This window comes from Terrapene carolina, unplaced genomic scaffold (genome assembly GCF_002925995.2).
Source record: "Terrapene carolina triunguis isolate 2854851 unplaced genomic scaffold, T_m_triunguis-2.0 Scaffold95, whole genome shotgun sequence".
Lineage (NCBI taxonomy): Eukaryota > Metazoa > Chordata > Testudines > Emydidae > Terrapene > Terrapene triunguis.
Window position 1 is genome coordinate 48,243,148 of NW_020664446.1, and position 23,120 is coordinate 48,266,267.

The following is a 23,120-nucleotide window of genomic DNA, read 5'->3' on the forward strand; positions in this document are numbered from 1 at the left end:
TAAGATTTTTATTACTTGAACTTAAATTTATGCATTGGCTTAACTTCAGCATCTTAAATATGATATGGTCAAATTCAGGTACTCTATTGTACATACTTAAATAGAAATCCTATAGGCTATAAAGGTCTTCCAGTTTTTTTATTATTTTGTTGTTTTATTATGTTTTTTAAAAAATACTGACCATATATCAAATCCTGAGATTCAGGATTTTTACTCTGGAAGAACTTCACTTCACTTCACTTCATGCTAAATTCCAGTTGCGCATACTCAGCTCCTCAAAGGATCTGTCTCAACAGGAGTTTGCCACATTTGTCCCTAATTATTTAGAGTGAAATTCTGGCTCCACTGAAGTCAATATATGGACAGCGAATATGGGGAACTTCTGTATTACAGTGAAGTTAGATGGCTGAGTCGTGGAAATGTTTTGAAGCGTTTTTTTGCACTTAGAGAGGAGATTGATTCCTTCGTGAAAATGAAAAACAAGGAGGTTCCACAGCTTGCTGATTCCACTTTTATCTGCAACCTTGCTTTTCTAACAGATGTAACTGATCACCTGAATGCTCTGAACTTGAAGCTTCAGGGTAGAAAACAGGTGATAACACAGATGTATGACAGTGTTAAGTCATTCAAAGTCAAGCTTAGTTTGTGGGAGAAACAGCTGACTACTGGCAATTTGGTTCATTTCTCGACTCTGAATTCCTTAGGAAAAGTTGAACACAAATCCTTGAAAGAATATGCAGATATCATTTCTAACTTACACAAAAAGTTTGATGCGCGGTTTAAAGATTTCAAGGCACTTGAACCACATTTTCAACTTTTTTCCACACCATTTGCTGTGGAAATTGACAATGTTGCAGAGGAAATGCAGATGGAGTTAGTGGAGCTTCAGTGTGATACCATTTTGAAACAGAAGTATACAGATGTTGGAATTCCAGAATTCTATCGGTTTCTTTCACAAGAAAGATTTCCCATGTTATTCTCTGCATCCGCAAGGATAATGACAATGTTTGGAAGTACTTATATATGTGAACAGTTTTTCTTTTCCATGAAGATTAACAAATCTGTGTTAAGGTCAAGGCTCACTGATGAACATTTGCAAGCAACACTGAGATTGGTTTCGTCTCAGGATATCAAACCTAATATTGATGCTCTGGTTGATGCAAAATGCTGCCAGCTAAGTGGCCAAAAATGAAATGACTGTCAAAATTAGCACTGACTTTTCACATTACAGTTTTAAAAAAGTTAATACACTGACTTTTAATAGCATACTATATTACTCTTCATTTTTTTCATTTTTGACTATACTTTTGTATCGTTGTATGAAAAGGTTTCAGTGATGTGGCTCTTGGGCCAATGTACTAGTCCTCATGTGGCCCTTGTGGTGATTTGAGTTTGAGATCCCTGTGTTAGATCCTGGCCCTCCTGAGGGCCTGTGACATGCAGCCAGCAAGGAAACCGAGCTCTACTTCCTCCTCTAAAGCTAGATCTCCATCCCCTGGAAAGTCCCACAGGGTTATTCTAGAGGCACAGGTGGCGCTCACTCCTCACACTCTTCAGCAAGAACAAGGTAGTGAAGATGAACACCTGCAAACTAAGGAACCACTGATTCCAGCAGCTATCTCCTCGTCCTCCCCAGGTGATGCAGTTGTGCCCACTACTTTTATTCAACCAGATGATTATTAGACATTTCAAGAACTTCAGCTCTGAATGACAGTTACTATTGAAATCCCTGTAGAGGTAGTGCAGAAAAAAAATCTCACAAGCTGCTTGACACAGTGCACATGTCAATGCGTGGAATATTGGACCTGCCAGTTAATGAGGGGCTGTTAGAGCCAGAAAAACATCTTTGGCAGATCCTAGCATCTGTGGTGCCAACCTCCAAAAAGGTAGACAAGCTCTATAGAGTACCTTCAGTTGGGTTTGAGTACTTCTGGTGTATTCATCACAAAATCACATCAGTAACTCTGCCCCTTCCAGGCTTTTACAATATCCAAGCAAACCAGTGAAGCAGGCAATTCACTAGAATGGGTTGTGAAGGGCTCTGTCCTACAGTATATCTTCTACAAGTAGGCATGCCAGATAATAGATCTGTTTACCATAGATAAAAACAAAATGTGCCAGACTCCTGTCCTGGGGGTAGGGGAAAAGATAGTGATCTGAGCCCAGGGGAATCTCTCCCTCATTCATGTGTCCTCCCCAGGCTGGGAGCTCCCTCCTACATGGGATCTTAATATAGTTTGATCTGGGTTAATGGGTCCTCCCTTTGAGGCCCTGGAAGTATTCTGTAAATAGACTGAACATCCACTGTCTATGAGGTCACTGCTTCTGAATCACTAGATGTGGAATACATATTGACAATCACTCGAAAAAGAGAAAAATGTTATGTACCCCACGGTAACTGGTTATTTGAAATGTGTTATCCACATGAATTTCATGACCCCCTTCCTTCTGACTACTACAGAGTCATATACACCTAGATTCTGTATTGGCAAAGGAACTGAGGGACAGTTGTAGCTGCTTTTCCCTTTATGCCCTCAGATAGGGGTGGGGAGGCAGGGCATGAGAGCATCCAGTAGACACTGCTGGCCAAAAGAATTTGATCTCATGTGCATGGGGCGTGTGTGCAACAGAAGTGGAATCTGTGCACAACACTTCTCCAAAAAAACCACCACAGTGACAATGGGGTAAGAAACTTTGTATGAGCAATTTTAGTATCTAAAGCAATGTCAAATTGAAGTTCAGGACTAGAGATGTAGTTGCCTTAATTATGAATATAATTGTTTGACCAACTCAAAACTGCTTTCCAAATTTACTTGGGAAGATTTTTTGTAACTGTATATTTCAATTACAAAATATATTCTGACTGCATTTATCCAAAATAAAGCCATTTGCAAGAGGCTGAGCTGTCTAGTCTTAGAGTAGTCTAGTCCCAATTTCTGGATTCTATATGATAGGAGAAAAGCACATGCTAATAACTATTAGCCTTATACTGTTTTGGTCTTTTAATATTTCTGCTAGAAATATTACAAACTACAGATACTACCGACATATTTTATTGATCTGGTAAATCTCTGATGTTGCCGTGAATACTGTAGAAAAGCACTTTCTTAATTTAATTTCCATTGCCATCTGGAATTGCAGAAGCAACTAGCAGAGCACTCCAAAATTGTAAAACTCTTGAACAAAAGATGGGCAAACTATTACCCATCAAACCCTCAATGTCCTTTCTTCATCCATCATTTCCATCTTGTTTGAATTAGGTTTTAGCCAGCTGTCTCTCATCCAAAGGATGACGTTCACCCTCATAAAGGATATCTATCCAGGTCAAGACTGAGGCACACACATGGAAAGAATTTTAAAATGGAGATATACCTATGTCATAGAGCTGGAAGGGACCCTGAAAGGTCATCAAGTCCAGCCCCCCCGCCTTCACTAGCAGGACCAAGTACTGATTTTTGCCCCAGATCCCTAAGTGGTCCCCTCAAGGATTGAACTCACAACACTGGGCTTAGCAGGCTAGTGCTCAAACCACTGAGCTATCCCTCCCCCCTTTTTGTAATCAGCATGTTTTATGGACAAAAAGCTTGATCCACTGACTATTTAGGTCAATGGAAGGACTCTCATTGACTTCAACTGTTGTTGGACCAGGCTCAAATAAAAGCTGTTTGTTGCTAGGGCTAACATCTGCCTCTTTAAATTAGCACTAACTTTACTTTAATAAGAAGCAGAAGAAGATCAAAGTTGAACTAAATTCCTTTGGTGATAAATTTGTGCCATTAGCTGTATCTAAAATGGTGGCATGTGATGGTAATCCATAGTAACGCTTCCTTTTTCAGTTTAAAATTAAACTCTGAGAAATCAAATGCTATAAAGCCTTGCAAATACTTGCCAATACAAAGATTTATATCTGACGTATTTCCACTTAGGAGAATATCTAAACAGAGTACAGTATGCGCTGAACACATTTCTGCCAGAAATCTTTGATATTCAAAGAGTAGGTGTAACAAGCTGTGGGAACCAAGAAAAATATTGCAATGCTGTCAAGAGTAAGCGTAGACATTTTATACGCGCTAAACTAAAAAGAAAGGCCTTACATTTAGAATAATTTACTGACGCAACACTCAAACAGAGCAGTAATTTAGATAGATAGTGATGTTTCCTCTACTACCCAACTTCTCTTCTGCTAAAAGAAAGCTAAACCTTTTAATCATTGAACTGCTGTGATGTACAAACAGGTGGTAAATAAAAGGATGGTTTGAGGTGCTGATTCTTCTGAAAAAATCTTCTGCCTGTGCACTGCCAAAGCCAGGATATGGATCCTGGGCCTAATTCTGGCCTCCTTCTGCTGTTTTGTGCTGCTCCATCTCCAGCAGAATAAAGGAGCCAGAGGCTGGTTTTACTGACTATCTAGAAACTCCACTTGTGGCATAGGGCCAGCACAACAGCTTTATGCCACTCGACTGCAAAGGTGGCATAAAGCCCCCTTCATCCCCAGTTCAGAATATCTACCAGTATCTCCACAGCAGGTCAACCTAGTCAGAGAGTTAATCAAGCCTGGCCTGCAAAAACAAAAACTCACTCTTTGTAAAAATGCAATGTAAAAATATCAATCCTACATTTATTTAAGAGAAAAGGAATAACACTTTTGTTGGGAACCCTCTTTTGACATGTTTTATTTTTTAACTTAAACATCTTTCAGCTCAAATGAATAATAAACCCTGATTTTATAGCAAAACTAGGGGCTTAGTAAATAAAAACAAATTACAACCAAAGCAAATAGAGATGGAACTGATTGAAAGACTACATTTTGAATTTAAAATGTTTCTAGTATAAAATAAAATGATGTTTGAACCAGGCAGGAAAAAAATTGACTCAAGGAGAGTAGTAAATATTCACATTCATTGGGACCCAGCAATACTGTGATTATACACACACAACTTTCATTGATTTCTTCTTGGTTCCAATTCAAGTCAATGTCTGTTAAATGTGTAAGGACTGCAGGCATGACCCCCTTTATGCTATTAATAGAATCACATTGTGGGGTCCATTAAGGCGGATTTGACAAAGTGTGCCTCACAAGCATTCTAATTAGCAATGTAAAATTCTAGCAAGGCTCCCACAGAATCCCATTGGTTGTCTTCACTACAGGGGAAAAAAAACCCTCTTTAAGAGATATTAAAAGAGTAGTTAATGGAGACTGGCCTCACTTGTCCTTGCAATGATTTTTCACAGCCACACACCCACATTGTTTTTGGCAGAACCATTCTGGTGTGCTCTTGAGACATGTATCCTGTTAAACTCTGTAGTATTTCTGGAAGCAAGTGCTCCTGGGAAACTTGAATATAGGTTGATTTGTTCTGGGGTGATCGATTGGAAGAACCGGCTAAGTTGTAAAACACCTGGAGCAACTATTGGGTTGCAGATGCATGGTGTTGTATCTGCATTGCAAGTACCTAGGGTAAAGCCGACAGACCCTGATCGAACCTGGGGCCTCTGGCGCTTAAAGCATGAGCCAATAGCCAACTGGTTGTTAGCTAAGGCTGTAGAGTAAACTCAATCTCTCTCTCTAATTGGTCTTGGTGCCACTAGATGGGACAGAACACCACACCCAGGAGGTGGTGTGGGTTACATACTTTCTCTAGCTAAGGAAGCGCATCCCGAGCTTCAGAGACTTCCCAGTTGAAATCCCGGACGAGCCCCCACTCGTAACGTTGACAGACCCCGGTCATCAGCAGGCAGGATCAAACTTGGGGCCTCTGGAGCTTAAAGCATGAGTCTCTACCACATGAGCTAAAAGACAACTGGCTGTTAGTTATGGCTGTAGAGCAGATTCAATCTCGCTAATTGGTCTCGGTGCTTCTAGATGGGACAGAACACCACACCCAGGAGGTGTGTGGGTTACACTTGCACAATGGGGTCCTGGCCTCTAGGTGCTACCAAAAGACAATAAGTAATAATTAGCATGTTCTTTTCATTGGAATCATGTTACGGGTTATGCAGTATCATAACATGCTCTGTTTAACAGTTTGAGATGGGACTAAGAACCGCTAGCCTTGTGAATCAATTTTCAAAGCAATTCTTAGAAATCATTCATACTTATGGAAATGTCCCCCAAAATATTCTGCTAAGTCTGTGGTTTAGTATTAAAATATGTAGGGGATTCAAGTTTAGTACATGGATCTTTTTTGCCTAGGCCAGTAGAGCCCTGACACATTGCAGTAAAGATGATTTTAAATTTTGGGAAGAGGTGGCCTCTCACAGTGGATGAAATTCAATCCAGCATAAGGTCCTCTGCACAACATAAACTCTGCAGTTGGGCTGTATAAATGGGCTGTCCTGTGGCCTAACATACAGCCTTCTGCATCTTGAGTGGGTTTCTCCAATGAATTCAAATATGCCAGCAGTGAGGCTAGTTCCAAATGGTTCAGCACAAATGGGATTTTTGGGGCTCAAGCCATGCCACCTGTGGCTATATAATCTAGGGTTGTCAATCCTCCCCAGAATGTGCAGTCACCATTCTAGTCCATACACTGGGATATCAGCAATGGAGGAGCTATGTTGTAGCCTGGAGCCCACTGCATGTTGGGGACCGAATACCATACTTTCTGCTCCCACTTAGTTCCCCAAACAGTTACACAGACTTCTTGTGGGGAGGTGTGAATTCCATCCCATATGGGCTCTTCATGCCAGTCGATTCAGAGTTGTGTTACCTGCTGTGCAGAAAACAAGCACTGTACCCTTCTGCTTAGACTGTAAATGCCATGGGACAAATTTTACTCTCAAACACGTATGTGTAACCCTGATGAAGCAATGGGGTTTTAGATTCTCTAAATCACATTTTTGTACTTTATATTAACATATTGTCCCATCCATTCTGTCTTCTCCATAAAGCCATGCCTTTTGCTACTAACAACAAGTATTTATCCCACTCCAGCATTCAGCTGTGTCACAAATGCTAACTTATATTTTCTGAAGAAATGTGGTTTCATGAGAGTAAATTGGAATTATTATCTAAGGAAAGGCTTAAAGGGAAAAGCCAAGGTCTAACAAATGAGAGGAAGAGGTAGTACTTAGAAGCCCAACCAAACACGCTGTGGAGCAAGGTTAGAGTTGGTAAAGGAAACCCGCCTCTGCAAAACCGCAGAAGACAGAGATGGTTTCCATTCTTATGAAGTTAAATATGATGAATAATTACATGTTTAATTTTTCACAATACACATAACTAGCAGATCTAACACAATTACTGAAGTATCATCACATTAATATTGCATAATTAAAAGGAAAATTGACATCCCAAAAATACAGTTAAAAATTGATGTATTACTTCATTTTGAACTCTGACTACATATGGCACTCCTACTGTTAAAAGCTCAGGAACAGTTGTCTGTTTTCAGTCTGTTAAAGAATATTAATCTGAAAGAACTGGTATTGACCTATTTTAGAAAAAAATAAGATAATGAATAGTAAAGAAAATGAATGTCAAGAAAATTCTCTCTTGAAACAGGTCATTATTCAACTTTGATTGATTTTCCTGGTTAGACATTATGAAATTAATAGATGTTTCAATGTTATCCAAGTATTCAAAATAATGTATTTTAATGATGCATGATTATATTCTTGATGAATATACTTGCTAATACTCTGAAAATGCAGAACTTTATTGCAAACACCACAAATATTAACTGTAGTAAGGTATACGTTTTGTTATAATTTATAAATATTGGCATCCTTTCAATTTCTATACCTCCACCCCTTCACATAACTTTATTAGCATTCCATTTAAGACTCAGTGTCCAAGGATTTGTAATTCACCTACAAAAATTCATTCTGAAGTGAAGCTTCAGATTCACTGTTGCTGTTCAGAAGAGACTGAACCCTCAACAACCACTGGATTCTGCACTCTCCATTTTTCAAGAGATGCCTAGAACAGATAACTTAAAAAAAACCCAAGAAGAATTTGTATTATTTTAGTTTTCCTGACAGTGTTTTAGCAGAATCCAGGCACACATTCATAAAGGACCTTAGGACATGTAGACCAGCATTGAGAAACAAAAAGATCTTTAACTTTTTCTTGTAGCCCCAAATCATGTTTACACTGTTCCATCACCGCTTTTTTTAAATCCTTGTTGTTTAGGAGCCATAACCATAACCAAAGGAATAAAAGCCAAAGTCCTTGCTTTGGTGAGTTTATGCACCATGGACCCAATCCTGCTTGCACTGAAATCACTGTCAAAACTCCCATTAACTTCAGTGGGAGCAAGAAGAGCCAGTGTAATTTTGCAAACTGCCACCATCACAAATTGCAGTTACCGACAAGGGTGGGTGTGCTGTTTTACTGCCTCTGCCTTTCACCATCCTCTAGTCCAGCAGGGGTAGCAAGTTGTGACAGATGGGTGGGGGACACTTCCAAGTCTCCTTTAGCAGTGCCATACCTCAGCCCAGATGGGGAAGCGCTGCTGTGTCTAGGCACTGGGATGCACCAGGGCCGGCTCCAGGCACCAGCTCAACAAGCAGGTGCTTGGGGCGGCCAAGGGAGAGGGGCGGCACCTGCGGCAATTCGGGGGCGGCAGGTCCCTCAAGGAGCAAAGGACCTGCCGCTGAACTGCTGCCGCCCATCGCGGCTTTTTATTTATTTTTTTTCCCCAATTGCCGCCGATGGCGATTGCGGCTTTTGTTTTGTTTTGCTTGGGGCGGCAGAAATGCTGGAGCCGGCCCTGGGAGGCACCACGCCTCTAAGAACTCAGCCCTGGGAAGCGAGCGCTGAGCGGCACCGTCCTGCAGAGGGGGGGACCCCGCTGACCCCCACCCCCAATTTTGCTGCAGCCCCTCTGCAGACAGCTCGCCCTGCCCTGGTAACTGTCACCCGAGTCCCTAGCCCTCGCCAGGGCAGAGGCTTCACTGGATATTACTGAGCATGCTCAGTTCCAGCCAAGCGGCAACTTCTGACGGGCATGACAGCAACAGACACGGGCCTGCGGCGGGTACCACTGAGCGCTGCTCGCCGGACGGGCTAGGATGGGAAGTCGCCGTGGGGGCGGGGCCCGCTGAAGAGCCCTGCGTGGGGGCGGGGCTGGGCGGAGCTCTCCCTTTGTGGGCGGGGCCGCGGCTGCCGTTGGGCCGGCTGGGAGCGGGAGTTTTGAACGCTGGTGCGGGCGGCTCGAGATGCAGCGCTGCCGGGGACCCGGGGCCACCTGCCCGGAGCAGGAGGAGCCGGTGAGCAGCTCCCCGCGCGTTCTTCCGCGAGGCTGCCCCGTGCTTGGAGCCTGCCGAGCCGGGTCCCGGGCCGCTTCCCTCCGGCAAGTGCGTGAGGAGCGAGCCGGCACGCCCCGGCCAGCACCCGGCGGGGGAGTGAGGCAGGGCCGCAGCTGGTGCGGAGCGTGCGCTTACGAACTGAGCATGCTCAGTAACGTCAGCTGAAGCCGCCGCCCTGACTGCCCTCGTTGGGGATTGCAGCTGCTCAGAGGGGACCAGTCTGTGCGGGGGCAGCCTGGCTGCGAGGGGGCTGAGGGGCAGTCAGGGCCGGGGTAGGGGCGCTGTCAGATGGAGTCCGAGGGGAGCCCCCGCCGGGCTAGGGAGGGTCCTGGGGGAGTTACCCGGCCGCCCTGAGCCTTCTACAGGGGGTGCAAAAAATAGGGTGTGGGGGGCAGCGGGGCTTTCCCCCCCACCTCCCCTCCCCGGCAGGACGGTGCCGCTCAGCTCCCACTTCCCAGGGCTGTGTTCTTAGAGGCGTAATGCCTCCCAGTGCCTGACACAGCCTGCGTCTGAGGAGGTGGGTATTCACCCAGGAAAGCTTATGCTCCAATACGTCTCATAAGGTGCTACAGGATTCTTTGCTGCTTTATACACAGCAGCGCTTTCCTTCTGGTATGATGCATTGAGCTGCAAAAGCAGACTTGATTCAGAGAAATATTTCACATGCCACCCCCTTCCAAAATTATTATAATTTTACTTATTTTAATGTTTTAAAATAATTCCTTAGCCATTTATATGTCTGCATAAAGCCTTATAGCCGTTTACAAATCTGTCTCAGCTGCTCTTTTCACTGCCTGAATTGGACTACCTTTTTCTTGTAATCCACTGTAAATCTAGTTTTGCTCCTTTAAATTATTTACTTTTAAAAATGCTATCTTGCTTACTCTTAGCACTTAGAATCATAGATAGCAAAATTTTGACAAGTGTACACCCAACCATCACAATTTATAACCCCTCAGCTGGATTAAAGCATAAGCTAACTAAACTACAGTTTAGGACCTCGCAAAATGAGGGGCCTCTAAAAAAGAAAAAACTGACTCCATTTCAAATTTTATCAAAATCAGATGATAAATAAAGGAGATACGGGGAAAAAAGAGTTTCTCTAAAGATAGACACTTTTGTTCAAATATGATAAAAATATAAACATCTGGCTACACAAATACTCTTACCTTACCCTTACCCTTCACTAATTGTTCATTATTGACAGGTGGGAGGCCAGGGCTGAGAAAAGACCATAATTGCACTTGTAAAATTTGTATTCCTACAAGTAAGTCTGCTATCAGTCTCCTAAGGCAGCATTTTGTTGGCCAGCTGCTACTGGTAAAATTCTGACCGTGCTTTCATAACTTATTTAAATAAATAATCTCACTGCCGATAGAATCGGGGGAAAATGTGAGGTTGGAGACGGCAGTGTCGTGAAGCAATCCTGCCAAGCTCATACTTGTATGGGACTCGTCCTAGGAGTGGGTTCTAGGCCACGAAAGCTTATGCTCAAATAAATTTGTTAGTCTCTAAGGTGCCACAAGGACTCCTCGTTTTTGCTGACTAACACGGCTACCGCTCTGAAACCTGTCATGTATAGCGTCCTCCTTGGCTGGTAATAGCCGGAAGGGGGCTATTTTGTTTACGGTCCAGCATGCTCAGTCGTATAGTGCCTTTGCTCCTGTTTTTCTTCATTTTCTTAAGTGTTAGTGTGTTCTTTCTTCTTTTGATCTGTACATACATACCATTGTGTATTTTAGTGCACACGCCGCTTTCTGCTTCATGCGCTATCCATGCTTCACATGACTGAGTTTGCAGATGATTGTCTTATGGACTTGGGTCGAGTGGATCTTGAGGAGGATACATTTGTGTTGGCTTCCCCCCATCAGTTTCAGGAACCTTAACAGTAAATATCAGAGAGTGCTGATGAAAGGATAAATAGAGGGTTTTGAGAGAAGTGAAGGAAGATGTGCATATATATAAAAATATTCTGAGTACTTGGTGAGCAAGTAATTTCAAACTACGTGCATATATGATTTATAGGCTATTAAAGCCTATAATATTCATTATATTTGCTTGAATATAAGCTAGTTTTTTTCACTTTCTCGATGCCATTTCTAGAGATTACCAGTCTTTTTTCTGATAAATTCTTTTTCTCTTTCACGCATATAGCTTGTTGTCACTCTGTGTCCGAGGTGTTTACTCGAGATTAATTAGTGGTCCTGGGGGAGACTGAGGATAGAAAAGCGAACGTGAAGAGAGATGTCTGCTTAGAAAATGCTGCAAGAAAATCTATCTGCCCTAAGCATTCTGTGCATTGAAACTCCGTAGGTTATCATTTGAGGACATCATCAATGACTTTGCTCTCCAAAAATCATGAAAGAAAATGTTTTAAATTTCAATGTTAAAATTAATGTGATGTGCAGACAGACATACTGCAGGTTGTACTGATTCCATTAAGTAAGCTCGTCTGTGTAACTGTAACTGCTTTTGTGTTGCTGTAGATATAAAGTTTTCATATCTACTACTTAAGAAATCATAGACAAAAATGTGTTAATTTGAAACAATTTTATAATGCAAACAGGCATATTGCAAGACATGTTTTAGATTTTTATTCTATTTTTGCAACTTTGCTGTTATATATATGCAAATATAAAGCTTTCGTGTTTATATATTCAATTTCCTTTCTGTGAAAATAATAAATTAATTTTTGTTTTAATGGTATGGGGCCTCTTACACTTGACATAGCTTAGGCCTCAGAATGTCATAATCCAGCCCTGCCTGGACCAGAGGACAGGAAAGGTGAGAGGTAGCACATTGTGACAAGGCTGCAAAAAAGAACACCAATCAATGTCAGTAACTGCTGCTGGTAGCAAATTGTGATGGTAGCAGTTTGTAACAACCCCTGTGCAGCCTGCTGAACGGAGTTGGTCTGATCATAGGGTCCTGCCCTGGTCCTATCCCCTTTCTGCCCACGTAACTTGTCTGTTTGGCGGGAGGCCACAGACCTGCGATTGTCTTGCACTCAGTCTGTGCCACCTTAGGACGGAAGAATCCCATGCACTGTTACAGACTAGGGACCGAATGGCTAGGAAGCAGTTCTGCAGAAAAGGACCTAGGGGTTACAGTGGACGAGAAGCTGGATATGAGTCAACAGTGTGCCCTTGTTGCCAAGAAGGCTAACGGCATTTTGGGCTGTATAAGTAGGGGCATTGCCAGCAGATCAAGGGACGTGATCGTTCCCCTCTATTCGACATTGGTGAGGCCTCATCTGGAGTACTGTGTCCAGTTTTGGGCCCCACACTACAAGAAGGATGTGGAAAAATTGGAAAGAGTCCAGCAGAGGGCAACAAAACTGATTGGGGGCTGGAGCACATGACTTATGAGGAGAGGCTGAGGGAACTGAGATTGTTTAGTCTGCAGAAGAGAAGAATGAGGGGGGATTTGATAGCTGCTTTCAACTACCTGAAAGGGGATTCCAAAGAGGATGGATCTAGACTGTTCTCAGTGGTACTTGATGACAGAAGAAGGAGTAATGGTCTCAAGTTGCAGTTGGGGAGGTTTAGGTTGGATATTAGGAAAAACTTTTTCACTAGGAGGGTGGTGAAGCACTGGAATGGGTTACCTAGGGAGGTGGTGGAATCTCCTTCCTTAGAGGTTTTTAAGGTCAGGTTTGACAAAGCCCTGGCTGGGATGATTTAGTTGGGAATTGGTCCTGCTTTGAGCAGGGGGTTGTACTAGATGACCTCCTGGGGTCCCTTTCAACCCTGATATTCTATGATTAATAATAGGAGAAAGAACTGTGTCACTGGCTTAACTCTTTCCATCTGAGAACTATGGCCCTGTCTCATGAAAAATAAAATGGGTGGGTCTTGTAACATGGACCTTATCCCCAACGATCTACAACATACTGTTAACCAAACATGAGTAAATGACGTTAGCCAGCTTACTGTCCCCTGAGCCATCTAGCCCCATACCAAGCTATGATAGTTGCCCTTGTTGACAGTCTCCATAGTGAGACCAATGTTTGCGCAATGAGACAGGACAGCGGTTAGGCCACTTGTGTGCTAAGACCACAGCCTATCATGCTGACCAATGTTGTCTCATTGTTCCTTGTGGCCCCTCTTAATCTATCTGTATCCATCTGTTGTCTATTGTATTATACTTAGCTTGTAGTTTGCAGTTTTGTAGATGTATTGGTCCCAGGATTACCCACTTCATTTGAAAAGGTTTCTTGCAACATGTGTTAATCCCTTATGCTTAACAATTTGTCCTACTTTGTATTTAGCTGTGGTGCTCTGGTTACCTTTCCCAGACCTCAAGAAGAGATCTCTGAAGCTCAACAGCTTGTCTCTTCCTCCAACAGCAGTTGGTCTTAATAGAAAATATTACCTCACCCACCTTGTCTCTCATTTAGATTGTAAGCTCTTTGGGGCAGAGGATTCCTTTGTGTGGAATCCTGTTCAGCAGTTAGTACATTGGGATCCTGGTCCATGACTAGGGCTCCTAAATAATAATAGTAGTAACAAACACCATCATTCTCAGACATTTTCATTCCATGACAAGGATGAAACATACTGATGGAATGATGCGGGACCCCTTTCTCATGTAGGGACTTTTGTGCTTTACCTGTGTTGATGGATGCGTATATGACTTTGGTTTCTCATGCTGTCAGTCTGCCATGCTAAAATTTAAATCCACTTAAAATCAAGATAACTTCAAATTAGCAGTGTTTTAAAAGGAATTAATTGATACTTATGACAAAAAATAACTTATTCATGACAATTTACTTAATCTATTCAGCCATATTTGAATTGCCTGAAGTCAAATTCAGTTGCTTAATATTTACTTGGATAGGAGGGTGCAGGTCCTATTTGTTGTCCTATGTATTAATTCATAATCTTAAAATCATTCTCATCAGGATTCAGAATTCAACACTTATTCACGTGATCAATGTCATTGAAATCAGCGGGGGCAACCGTGGGGACACTAGTGGATATAAGGCTCAGCAACTGATGACATTTTTAAGTACTATCCCAATGAAATCAATGGGATTACTCATGCTATTAATATTAAGCAAGTGTGTAAGTGTTTGCAGAATCGGGGCCTTGGATTACACACTAGTTGGGGCTGGGACCTCCTTTTTATTAAACACACACACATAATACCTAGCAGAATCAAGTCCTGAGGGGGCACTACAGCAATATTACCACAATAACAAAAATTCTATTGCATTGGCTAGAGCAGTATCAGTTTTATAACTCTGTAAATGGATATACTTTGAATTTCAGAGCACACTGCAAGATGCCCGCTATTTGTGTGGGTTGCCACTGCAGGTGGATTTTGATAAGGGTTGAGCACGTGGAGTTGGAGAGGAATTTAATTTTATTTTTGTAAATTACGGCAGGATGTGTGTATAGAGTGTTGGATAGGTGTCCCTTATTTTTTAACATACATCTAAATACAGTAAAGATCAATTGCTGTTGGAGCCAAACACCAGTACTTTTATGAGTTGCAAACGGAGGAATCCCATTTTTCTAATACTATGTACTTCAAGAATTCTCCCAGATAGGGAGGCAGTCTGATCTAATGGTTAGGTCACAGGACTTGGCATCAAGAGGCTTGGGTTTTATTGTCAGTTGTGCCTTTGATTTGATTTGCACTTACTCTCTCTTTTTCCCCATCTGTAATATGGGGCCCATACTTGTACTCACTTCTAAAGTGCTTTGTGAGATACAGATGAAAAACATTATGTAGGTGCAAGGTACTATTATTGGACCACTAAGATTCTGTGCGTGGAGGAAGCAAAAGGGTAATCAGAACATGGTAATGCATTTTGTCATGATAAAAACAGTTAGCACTTCAGTACAAAAGCTTCACAGCAAGAAACTAGTTGTCGGAAATAAATTATTGCAGTGCTATCATCTAGATTAAACATGTTTTATTATTTTATTGCAAAATTCTGTAGAAGAGATACTCTAAAGCAGGAGTCTCAAACTCAAATGACCACGAGGGCCACATGAGGGCTAGTTCATTGGCCCGAGGGCCTCATCACTGACACACACCCCCTTGCTATCCCCGGCCCTGCCCCCACTCCACCCCTTCCATGAGGCCCCGCCTCTTCCCACCCCTTCCCTGCCTCCATTCCAACCCCTTCCCCGAAGTCCCCACTCCAACTCCGCCCCCTCCCTGCCCCCAGAGGGGGCATGAGGGGTGTGGCGGGGGCTCAGGGCAGGGAGTTGAGGTGCAGCAGGTGGTTGGGGTGCAGGCAGGGGGCTCAGGGTGCAGAAGGGGTGTGGGATGCAGTGGGGGCTCAGGGCAGGAAGTTGGGGTGCAGGAGGGGTGTGGGATGTGGCAGGGGGCTCAGGGCAGGGTGTTGGGGTGCAGCAGGGGGTTGGGGTTCAGTCAGGGGGCTCAGGGCAGGGGATTGGGATGCAGAAGGGGTGTGGGATGCAGCAGGGGGCTCAGGGCAGGGAGTTGAGGTGCAGGCAGGGTGCTCAGGGCAGGGAGTTGGGGTGCAGCAGGGGGTTAGGTGCAGAAGGGGTGTGGGATGCAGCAGGGGGATCAGGGCAGGGAGTTGGGGTGCAGGCAGGGGTTGGGGTGCAGGCAGGGGGCTTGGCAGGGGATTGGGGTGCAGCATGGGTGTGGGGTGCAGCATGGGGGGCAGGGGTTGGGGTGCAGACACGGGGGCTCAGGGCAGGGAGTTGGGGTGCAGAAGGGGTATGGGATGCAGCAGGGGGCTCAGGCCAGGGGGTTGGGGTGCAGAAAGGGGGATCAGGGCAGGGAGTTGGGTTGCAGAAGGGGTGTGGGATGCAGCAGGGGGCTCAGGGCAGGGGGTTGGGGTGCAGGCAGGGGGCTCAGGGCAGGGAGTTGGGGGGCGGGATGCAGGAGGGCTTCGGGCTCCAGTGTGGCAGCGGCGCACACCGGGGCCAGGGCAGGCTGCCGGTCCTGGCCCCACTCCCGCTCCGCGAAATAGCTGGAACCATGTCCCTGCGGCCCCTGGTGGAGGGGAACGCAGGGCTCTGCACACTGCTTGCCGCTCCTCCAGGTACCTCCCCCGAAACTCCCATTGGCCGCGGTTCCCCGTTCCCGGCCAATGGGAGCTGCGGGGGGGCATGCCTGGAAGCCAGGGCAACACATGGACGGAGCCCTCTGCTTCTCTCCCCCTCCCCCCACCCCAAGGCCTCCCCCTCCGGCCGCAGGGGCGTGCTGCCAGCCGGCGCAGGGCTCAAGGGGGGCAATCCCGCGGGTGTAGTTTGCCCACCCCTGGCCTGGAGGTAGGCCGGGGTGGTGGGCGCGGGCCGCTCAGCGGGCCACAGGAAATGGCCCGCGTGCCGCGTGTTTGAGACCCCTGCTCTAAAGTGTATGAAAAGCCATTGCAAAGAACTGCATGCATTTTTGAAAATTATTTGCTTCCAAATTGTGGAACATATGAATTGTTAATAAATGATTTACTGATGTAAACAGCACTTGTACTCTGGCTTAGACCAAAAGTTGAGATACCGAGAACCCATCTATTTACAGTATATGATATATAGTAGCTATTGTGGCATAGATGATTTTTTGTCCACTAAAAGCTTAGTAAATTAACTTCTCCATTCCAACTGATTTCTATGGCTTTTTTTCCAGGAATGATTATAAATGTAACGTTTAAAAGTCTTTCAATGAAGGGAAAAAAGCCCATTGCTTTAGCCCTGAAATGCTCCAAGAATGTTGTGATAGCAGTTCTGTAGCTAAGAGTGACTTGGGCATTCTTTATAAATATAGTCAATTTATATTTTATAATCCATAGCTGCTTTTATTTTGGTGAGACTCCATGGCTCTGTCAACACTGGGAAACTTTCTAGAATTTTGCACCAAAAGTAGGAATGCTAAGAAACCACTAACGAGGATAAGGCCCTGGGAACTTGTGGCAGCTTAAGTGTCAGGACCGGCTCCAGGCACCAGCCCAGCAAGCAGCCAAGGGGAAGGGGCGGCACGTCGGGCTGTTCGGCGGCAATTCGGCAGCGGGTCCCTCTCGGAGGGAAGCACCTGCCACCGAATTCCCGCCGAAGAAGAAAGCGGCGCGGTGGAGCTGCCGCCTGAGTGCCGCCGATCGCAATTGCAATCGCGGCTTTTTTTTTTTTTTTTTTTCCCCGCCGCTTGGGGCGGCAAAAACCCTGGAGCCGGTCCTGTTAAGTGTAACCTGCAAAGGGAAACCTTTGAGAAGAGTTAGGTCTTGTCTACAGGGAGACGCTATTGTGAAGTAAGCGAGGGTGTGAATTTAAAGGGCAGTAGTTATGCTGTAATAGCTTCCCACATGGATATTTCTGCACTAAATGCCTGTGTACACTTTAGTTTAATTCACTTGTAAAGTGGATTAAGCTAAACCTCACACAAGCACTCTTAGTGTGAAATAAGTGTCCACAGGGAAGCTATTGCAGACTACCCATTGTGGGCTATTTCCCCCTATAGACAATCCTTTAGAATAGAGTGCTTAAAATGGCTGTGCCTGTCTGGATCCCCGTCCATGCTATTGCTACCAGTGATGGAACTGAATTGGTGAAATTAACAATTGGAGAAACTTGTTGGCATAAAAAGACTAATGTACTGGTAAACTCAGCCTTTGATTAAATGATGGTCTGCCAGTCCTCTCAATGGCATGCTATTACTTTCAGAGGGAAGCTCGGTAAGATTTAGAAAAGATCAAGCAATCCTTTGCCGATAAAAGGAACCCAAGTGATTCCCAAATTAGGCCACTAAATCACTCCTCTAATCAATTAGTTGTCTCTCTTTAGTCATCTAGGGCTACTCTGAAAAAACTGGTGAGTGTTTGCACTTTGCCTGTTCCAGAGTTATACTGAAGCTGGCAATGATAGGAAACACAATAGTGTGGGGATGGATGTAAGTAATGTATGGCTATTCCACTCCTGGGGAAGATCCCAAGTTCAACTGAACGTGAGGAGCACTTCCAACCAGCATGCTGAAGAACTGCATAGTATAAGCAGTCACCACAACTGTTCTGAGTCCTAAATACCCTATCACAAAGATTTTTTTTTTTAACAAAATTTGCCTCAAAATATCTTATTAATTTCTGTCTTTCCCTCTGCCCATCTTAACTGACTTGCCCAAGCAGACACAAGTTCAGGGCGTTCTACAGCAGGGCTTGGAAAACCCACTTACTGAGAGAAGGAGAAATTTTGCCCGAGCAAGTGGACTGACAGTGGTTAGGAAGCTACTGACTCTTTAGAATGGGACAGGAAAGGAGTATAGTGGTCTGTGAACCACTGCTCTGTTAACAGGATTGAAGACAGAGGAAAGGAGTAATGGGAGCTGCTCCCTTTTTTAAAGCTGGGAGGTGGGAGACAGAGATTCTGAGATGCTGATCCCTTTAAAAATAGGGAAAGCGGGGCTTCTGGAGTGTAGCGGTGAGAGAGGAGTGCCAGCTGGAAGATTGAGGGCCTTCTGTACAGCAGGAGAAAAGCCTAGCCAGAAGCAACCTCTACCCCGATATAACGCAACCCGATATAACACGAATTCGGATATAACGCAGTAAAGCAGTGCTCCAGGGGGGCGGAGCTGCACACTCCGGTGGATCAAAGCAAGTTCAATATAACACGGTTTCACTTATAACGCGGTAAGATTTTTTGGCTCCCGAGGACAGCGTTATATCGAGGTAGAGGTGTCGTTTGTTTATTCCACAGGGCACTGGGCAGTTGCCCAGTGGAATAAACACACCCATTCAATACAAACCTGCCCCATTGCTTCATAGTCCAGAAGTAATTTATGCCCCCACCATCAATTGAGATCAAGACACACTGCTTGTGATACTCAGACCTCAGTGGTTCAGGAGCCAAATTAGCAATCAACATTACCCAAAAGAGCCACAGTAATGTTGAATTGATTGTTTCATTTACTATTTTTACATACATATATATATATTTTTTTCTCACAGAAAAATGGCTGACCAAGTATTATTATTTTATCAATGACAATTGATTAATAACATAGTAAAAACATCCTGACTGGATAATAATTAAATCAGAGTTTCAATATCATGTGCTGCAAAGAGTTGCAGGAGACACATTAAAGAGCTGCTTGTAGCTCGCAAGCCTCAATCTGAGTATCACTGCTCTAACCTGATGCACGATACAACCTCCTTCACTACAATAGCAAATTGATAGCCTATACAACCAGTAACTGAAAGAAAAAGTAACTGTGATGGTCTGTAGCAGTTGGAGTGAAGAAAGAGACCTGATTCTGATCAGTGCTACCTTTTACAAACAGCCATCTTCTGGCTAGTGCTAGTGCTAGCCCATTTAATGACAGGGCTGGCTGAGAGGGGCCAACTGCCAATGGCAATCTGCTGTGTGTTATACACCCTCCTGTTTCCTTGCTCCCCAACATTGTGCTAGCTGTGAGACCTGGCTTCCTTTAACATTAATTCTCCTCTATATTAATATGAATAGTTGACAGATTTTAATTTGCAAACCAAGAAGGTATAGTGCAAGTAACCCTTGCAGATTTTCAATTTTTTGGAAGGTAATATGGAAAGTTAACTAAAATTCATATTTCCCACAAGATCTTAAGTATAATGCACAGAGAATATTTCCCCACCTCCCAAAATAGCAAGGTAATATATTTCATGCTGTATTCCAGTGGTAGGTGAGATAATATTTTATAATATATACGTAGCTTCCTTCTGGAGGAAAAGAGCTTTATAAATATTAATTCATCTGTCAGAGAGAATGCACTTTTTGTAGGTTAATCTTTAAACTATTACAAGCTAATTGAAATCTGATTTTTAGTTCACTTTAATAAGCATTAAATTAATATCCTATTTAAACAAAGGACAGTAGCATCCTGCAGTCTACATTTTTACATATTCAGGTGTATTTGAACTCTTTAGCTACATTTACCAAAAAGTGGATGTCACTATTGATTATATCCCCTTCAAGATGACCAAAGAAGGGGAAAAAAATATTTTAGTTAATTTCAAATCTTTCCCATCTCTTTTAGTTGTACTGTGTTCCCCTTAATACACAGATGCGCCACTGAAAAACATTTTTTAAGTGGAATGTTTAAAAGTTTTATACTCTGTAACTATTGTTTAATTAGGGCTCACAACACCTATATCAAGGGTGGGCAAACTTTTTGGCCTGAGGGCCACATTGGGGTGCGAAACTGTATGGAGGGCCGGGTAGGGAAGGCTGTGCCTCCACAAACAGCCTGGCCCCCACCCCATATCTGACCCCTCCCACCTCCCGCCCCCTGATTGCCTCCCTCAGAGCCCCCCACCCATCCAACCCCCCCGCTCCTTGTCACCTGACCGCCCCCTCCCGTGACCCCCGCCCCTAACCGCCCCCCCGGGACTCCACCTGCTATCTAACCCCCCTATTCCCCGTCCCCTGCCCCCCCCCAGAACCTCTGCCCTATCCAACCGCCCGCTGTTCCCCATCCCCTGACGGCCGCCTGAAGAACATCCGTCCCATCCAACCGCCTCCTGCTCCCTGTCCCCTGACTGCCCCCCAGAACCCCCTGCCCCTTTTCCAACCCCGTGGCTGCGGGGGAGCGAGAACAGTGGGAGAGGGGCCCAGGGCTAGCCTTCGGGGCCAGGAGCTCGGGATGGGCAGGACCGTCCCGTGGTCCGTAGTTTGCCCACCTCTGACCTATATGATGTAGAGAAACATCATTATTTTACAAATGGGGTGACTGAAGCATATATGTTAAGTAAGTTTCAGTTCTTCTTCGAGTGCTTGTTCACGTCCATTCCACATTAGGTGTACGCGCGCCGCGTGCACGAACGTCGGAAACTTTTTCCCTCAGCGGCTCCCGTCGGGCCCGCAGGGTCTCCCTTCCCGCCAGAGCGGCGCCCCGCCCTAGCGTATATATATCCCTGCCGGCCCGACCCTCCCTCAGTTCCTTCTTACCGCCCGTGGCGACGTTGGAACAACTCTATCTCTCGTCTGAGAGTGTCCCTTAGCATAAAGTGATTAGTGATAGTTATCGGTTCATTATAGTTAAGTGTTTAGAGCCTAGTGTTAAATAGTAGTTAATTAGTCCCTCACAAAGACCTAAATCTCTTTGTGATAGGTGTGTGGCAACCCCGGCACCGGCCCTGGGCGGCGGGGCATGCCGCACGCCCAAGGCTTCAAGGCTTGTGCCACGTGCCACAGGCCTATGCCGTTGAGCGACCCGCACGACTCGTGCCTCCGTTGCCTGGGGGAAGCTCACCAAAAGGAGCGCTGTAAGATTTGTAAGGCTTTCAAGCCCAGGACTAAGAAAGAGAGAGACTTTCGCTCGAAACAGCTCCTCATGGAGGCGACATTGCAGCCCTCCTCTTCCGCGGCACCATCGACCTCGGTGCGGAGTGCCCCGGCATCGGTCCGCGACCCGACGCCGGCAGGACAGCCTAAGTCTACGGTGCCGCCGCGGCGGGAACACACCCGGCACCGTTCTTCTTCGCCGGCCAGGCCGAAAGGCCAGCCCAAAGCCCGGGGACGTTCCCTGCACAAGAAGTCGGCACCGGCGAAGACCGCGAGTGCTGCCAAGGCCGTTACGGCCCCGATACAGATCCCGGTGCCAGTGGCTCCGGCGCCGAAAGGCCCGTCGAGCCCTGGGATAAGCGCGTCGAGTGAGGAGGAAGGGCTGGAGGAACTCTTGGAACAGCCATCCACCCCGGACACATTTGAGGCAGCAAAAGACCTCATTGAATTGTCCACCGAAAGCACCCTCCGCGCTAAAGACATTCCGCCGCGACTGCCATCCAAGGGCAAGCCGGCGATGATGCGCCCATCACGGTCGCCATCTCGGCACAGTTCACGGCGCCGGTCCCGGTCGAGCTCCGCCTCGGTGGACTCCCGGCTTCCCGCCGCGCAACGGGCCGCCAAACAGTCAGGCCCCGACGCAGGCGAGGCACCGTCCCTGCAGCCCGGCTCGAGTAGGCACCGGGACGCGTCGGTCACAAGGTTCCCAAGACAGCCCTCCCGCAGCCGTTCCCGGTCCCGGGATCGACGGTACCGGTCCAGGTCCAGGTCTGCACGGCGCCTCTCACGGTCCCGTTCCCGAAGGCACTGCTCCCCGACTCCGGAACGGCACCGCTCAACGGCACCGCCGTGGCCCTCTAGATCGCCGTCCCTAGCGTCGGAAGAGGGCTCGGCCCTTCCAGCAGATATGGCCGCAGAGTGCACGCCACTAGGGAGCACGAGGCCTCTTGGCAACCACATTGGAGCCATCCTGGACAATGGCCATTCTGGACCCCGTGGGCCTATCATCAGCAAGGCCCTCCGTCCAGAACCTCGAGATCGGGCCCCTCAGGACACCGGTCCTGCTCCCCACGGTGCCGCCCTGCCTCCCGTGCGGAGGCCACGGTCTCCAGGCCGCCAGACAGGGATAGGACGGACTCGGCACCGAGCCCGGCACCGTCCACGACCCAGGGCAGGGGACGCACCCCAGAGGACCGTCCCGCCGAGGAGGAGTTGCAGGAGGACGAGGACGCGCAGAAGGCCATGACCTCCTACTCCTCACCCGATGAAGCCGTGGCGGGCACAACAGTGTCCGGCCCTCCCCCGATTGACCATCGGGCACACCAGGACCTGCTCCGCCGGGTAGCCCTCAATTTGGGGTTGCAGGCAGAGGAGACTGTTGAGCAGGAGGACCCGATGGTGGACATTCTCAGCCCGGAGGGTCCCTCCAGGATCGCACTTCCGCTTATAAAGACGGTACAGGCGAACTATAAGACTGTATGGCAGACGCCAGCCTCCTCGGCGCCGACTGCAAGGGGCGTCGAGAGAAAGTACTTCGCCCCTTCCAAGGGGTTTGACTTCCTATTCTCCCACCTGACCCCATGTTCGCTGGTCGTTTCGGCGGTCAACGAGAGGGAGCGACATGGCCAGCAGGCCCCAGTC

At 46.1% G+C, this 23,120-nt stretch overlaps 2 protein-coding genes across 2 annotated transcripts in view; both read left to right on the forward strand.

Annotated features, from left to right (window-relative positions):
- Window positions 1–358: 358 nt before the first annotated feature.
- Window positions 359–1,192, forward strand: LOC113406401 (general transcription factor II-I repeat domain-containing protein 2B-like). Its single transcript, XM_026651088.1, has one exon. It carries the CDS (start codon window positions 359–361, stop codon window positions 1,190–1,192), a length of 834 nt encoding a protein of 277 aa, XP_026506873.1.
- A 7,941-nt stretch (window positions 1,193–9,133) lies between these two features.
- Window positions 9,134–23,120, forward strand: part of RTKN2 (rhotekin 2) — a 73,843-nt gene continuing 59,856 nt past the window's right edge. The window contains exon 1 of the mRNA XM_024209638.3: window positions 9,134–9,213. Within this exon, the coding sequence (XP_024065406.1) occupies window positions 9,163–9,213 (51 nt within the window). The 5' untranslated portion in view covers window positions 9,134–9,162. The remainder of the gene's footprint in view (window positions 9,214–23,120) is intronic.

Excerpts from the sequence above, each read along its gene's own strand:
- LOC113406401 (XM_026651088.1), top strand. The coding sequence starts at position 359 with ATGGACAGCGAATATGGGGAACTTCTGTATTACAGTGAAGTTAGATGG.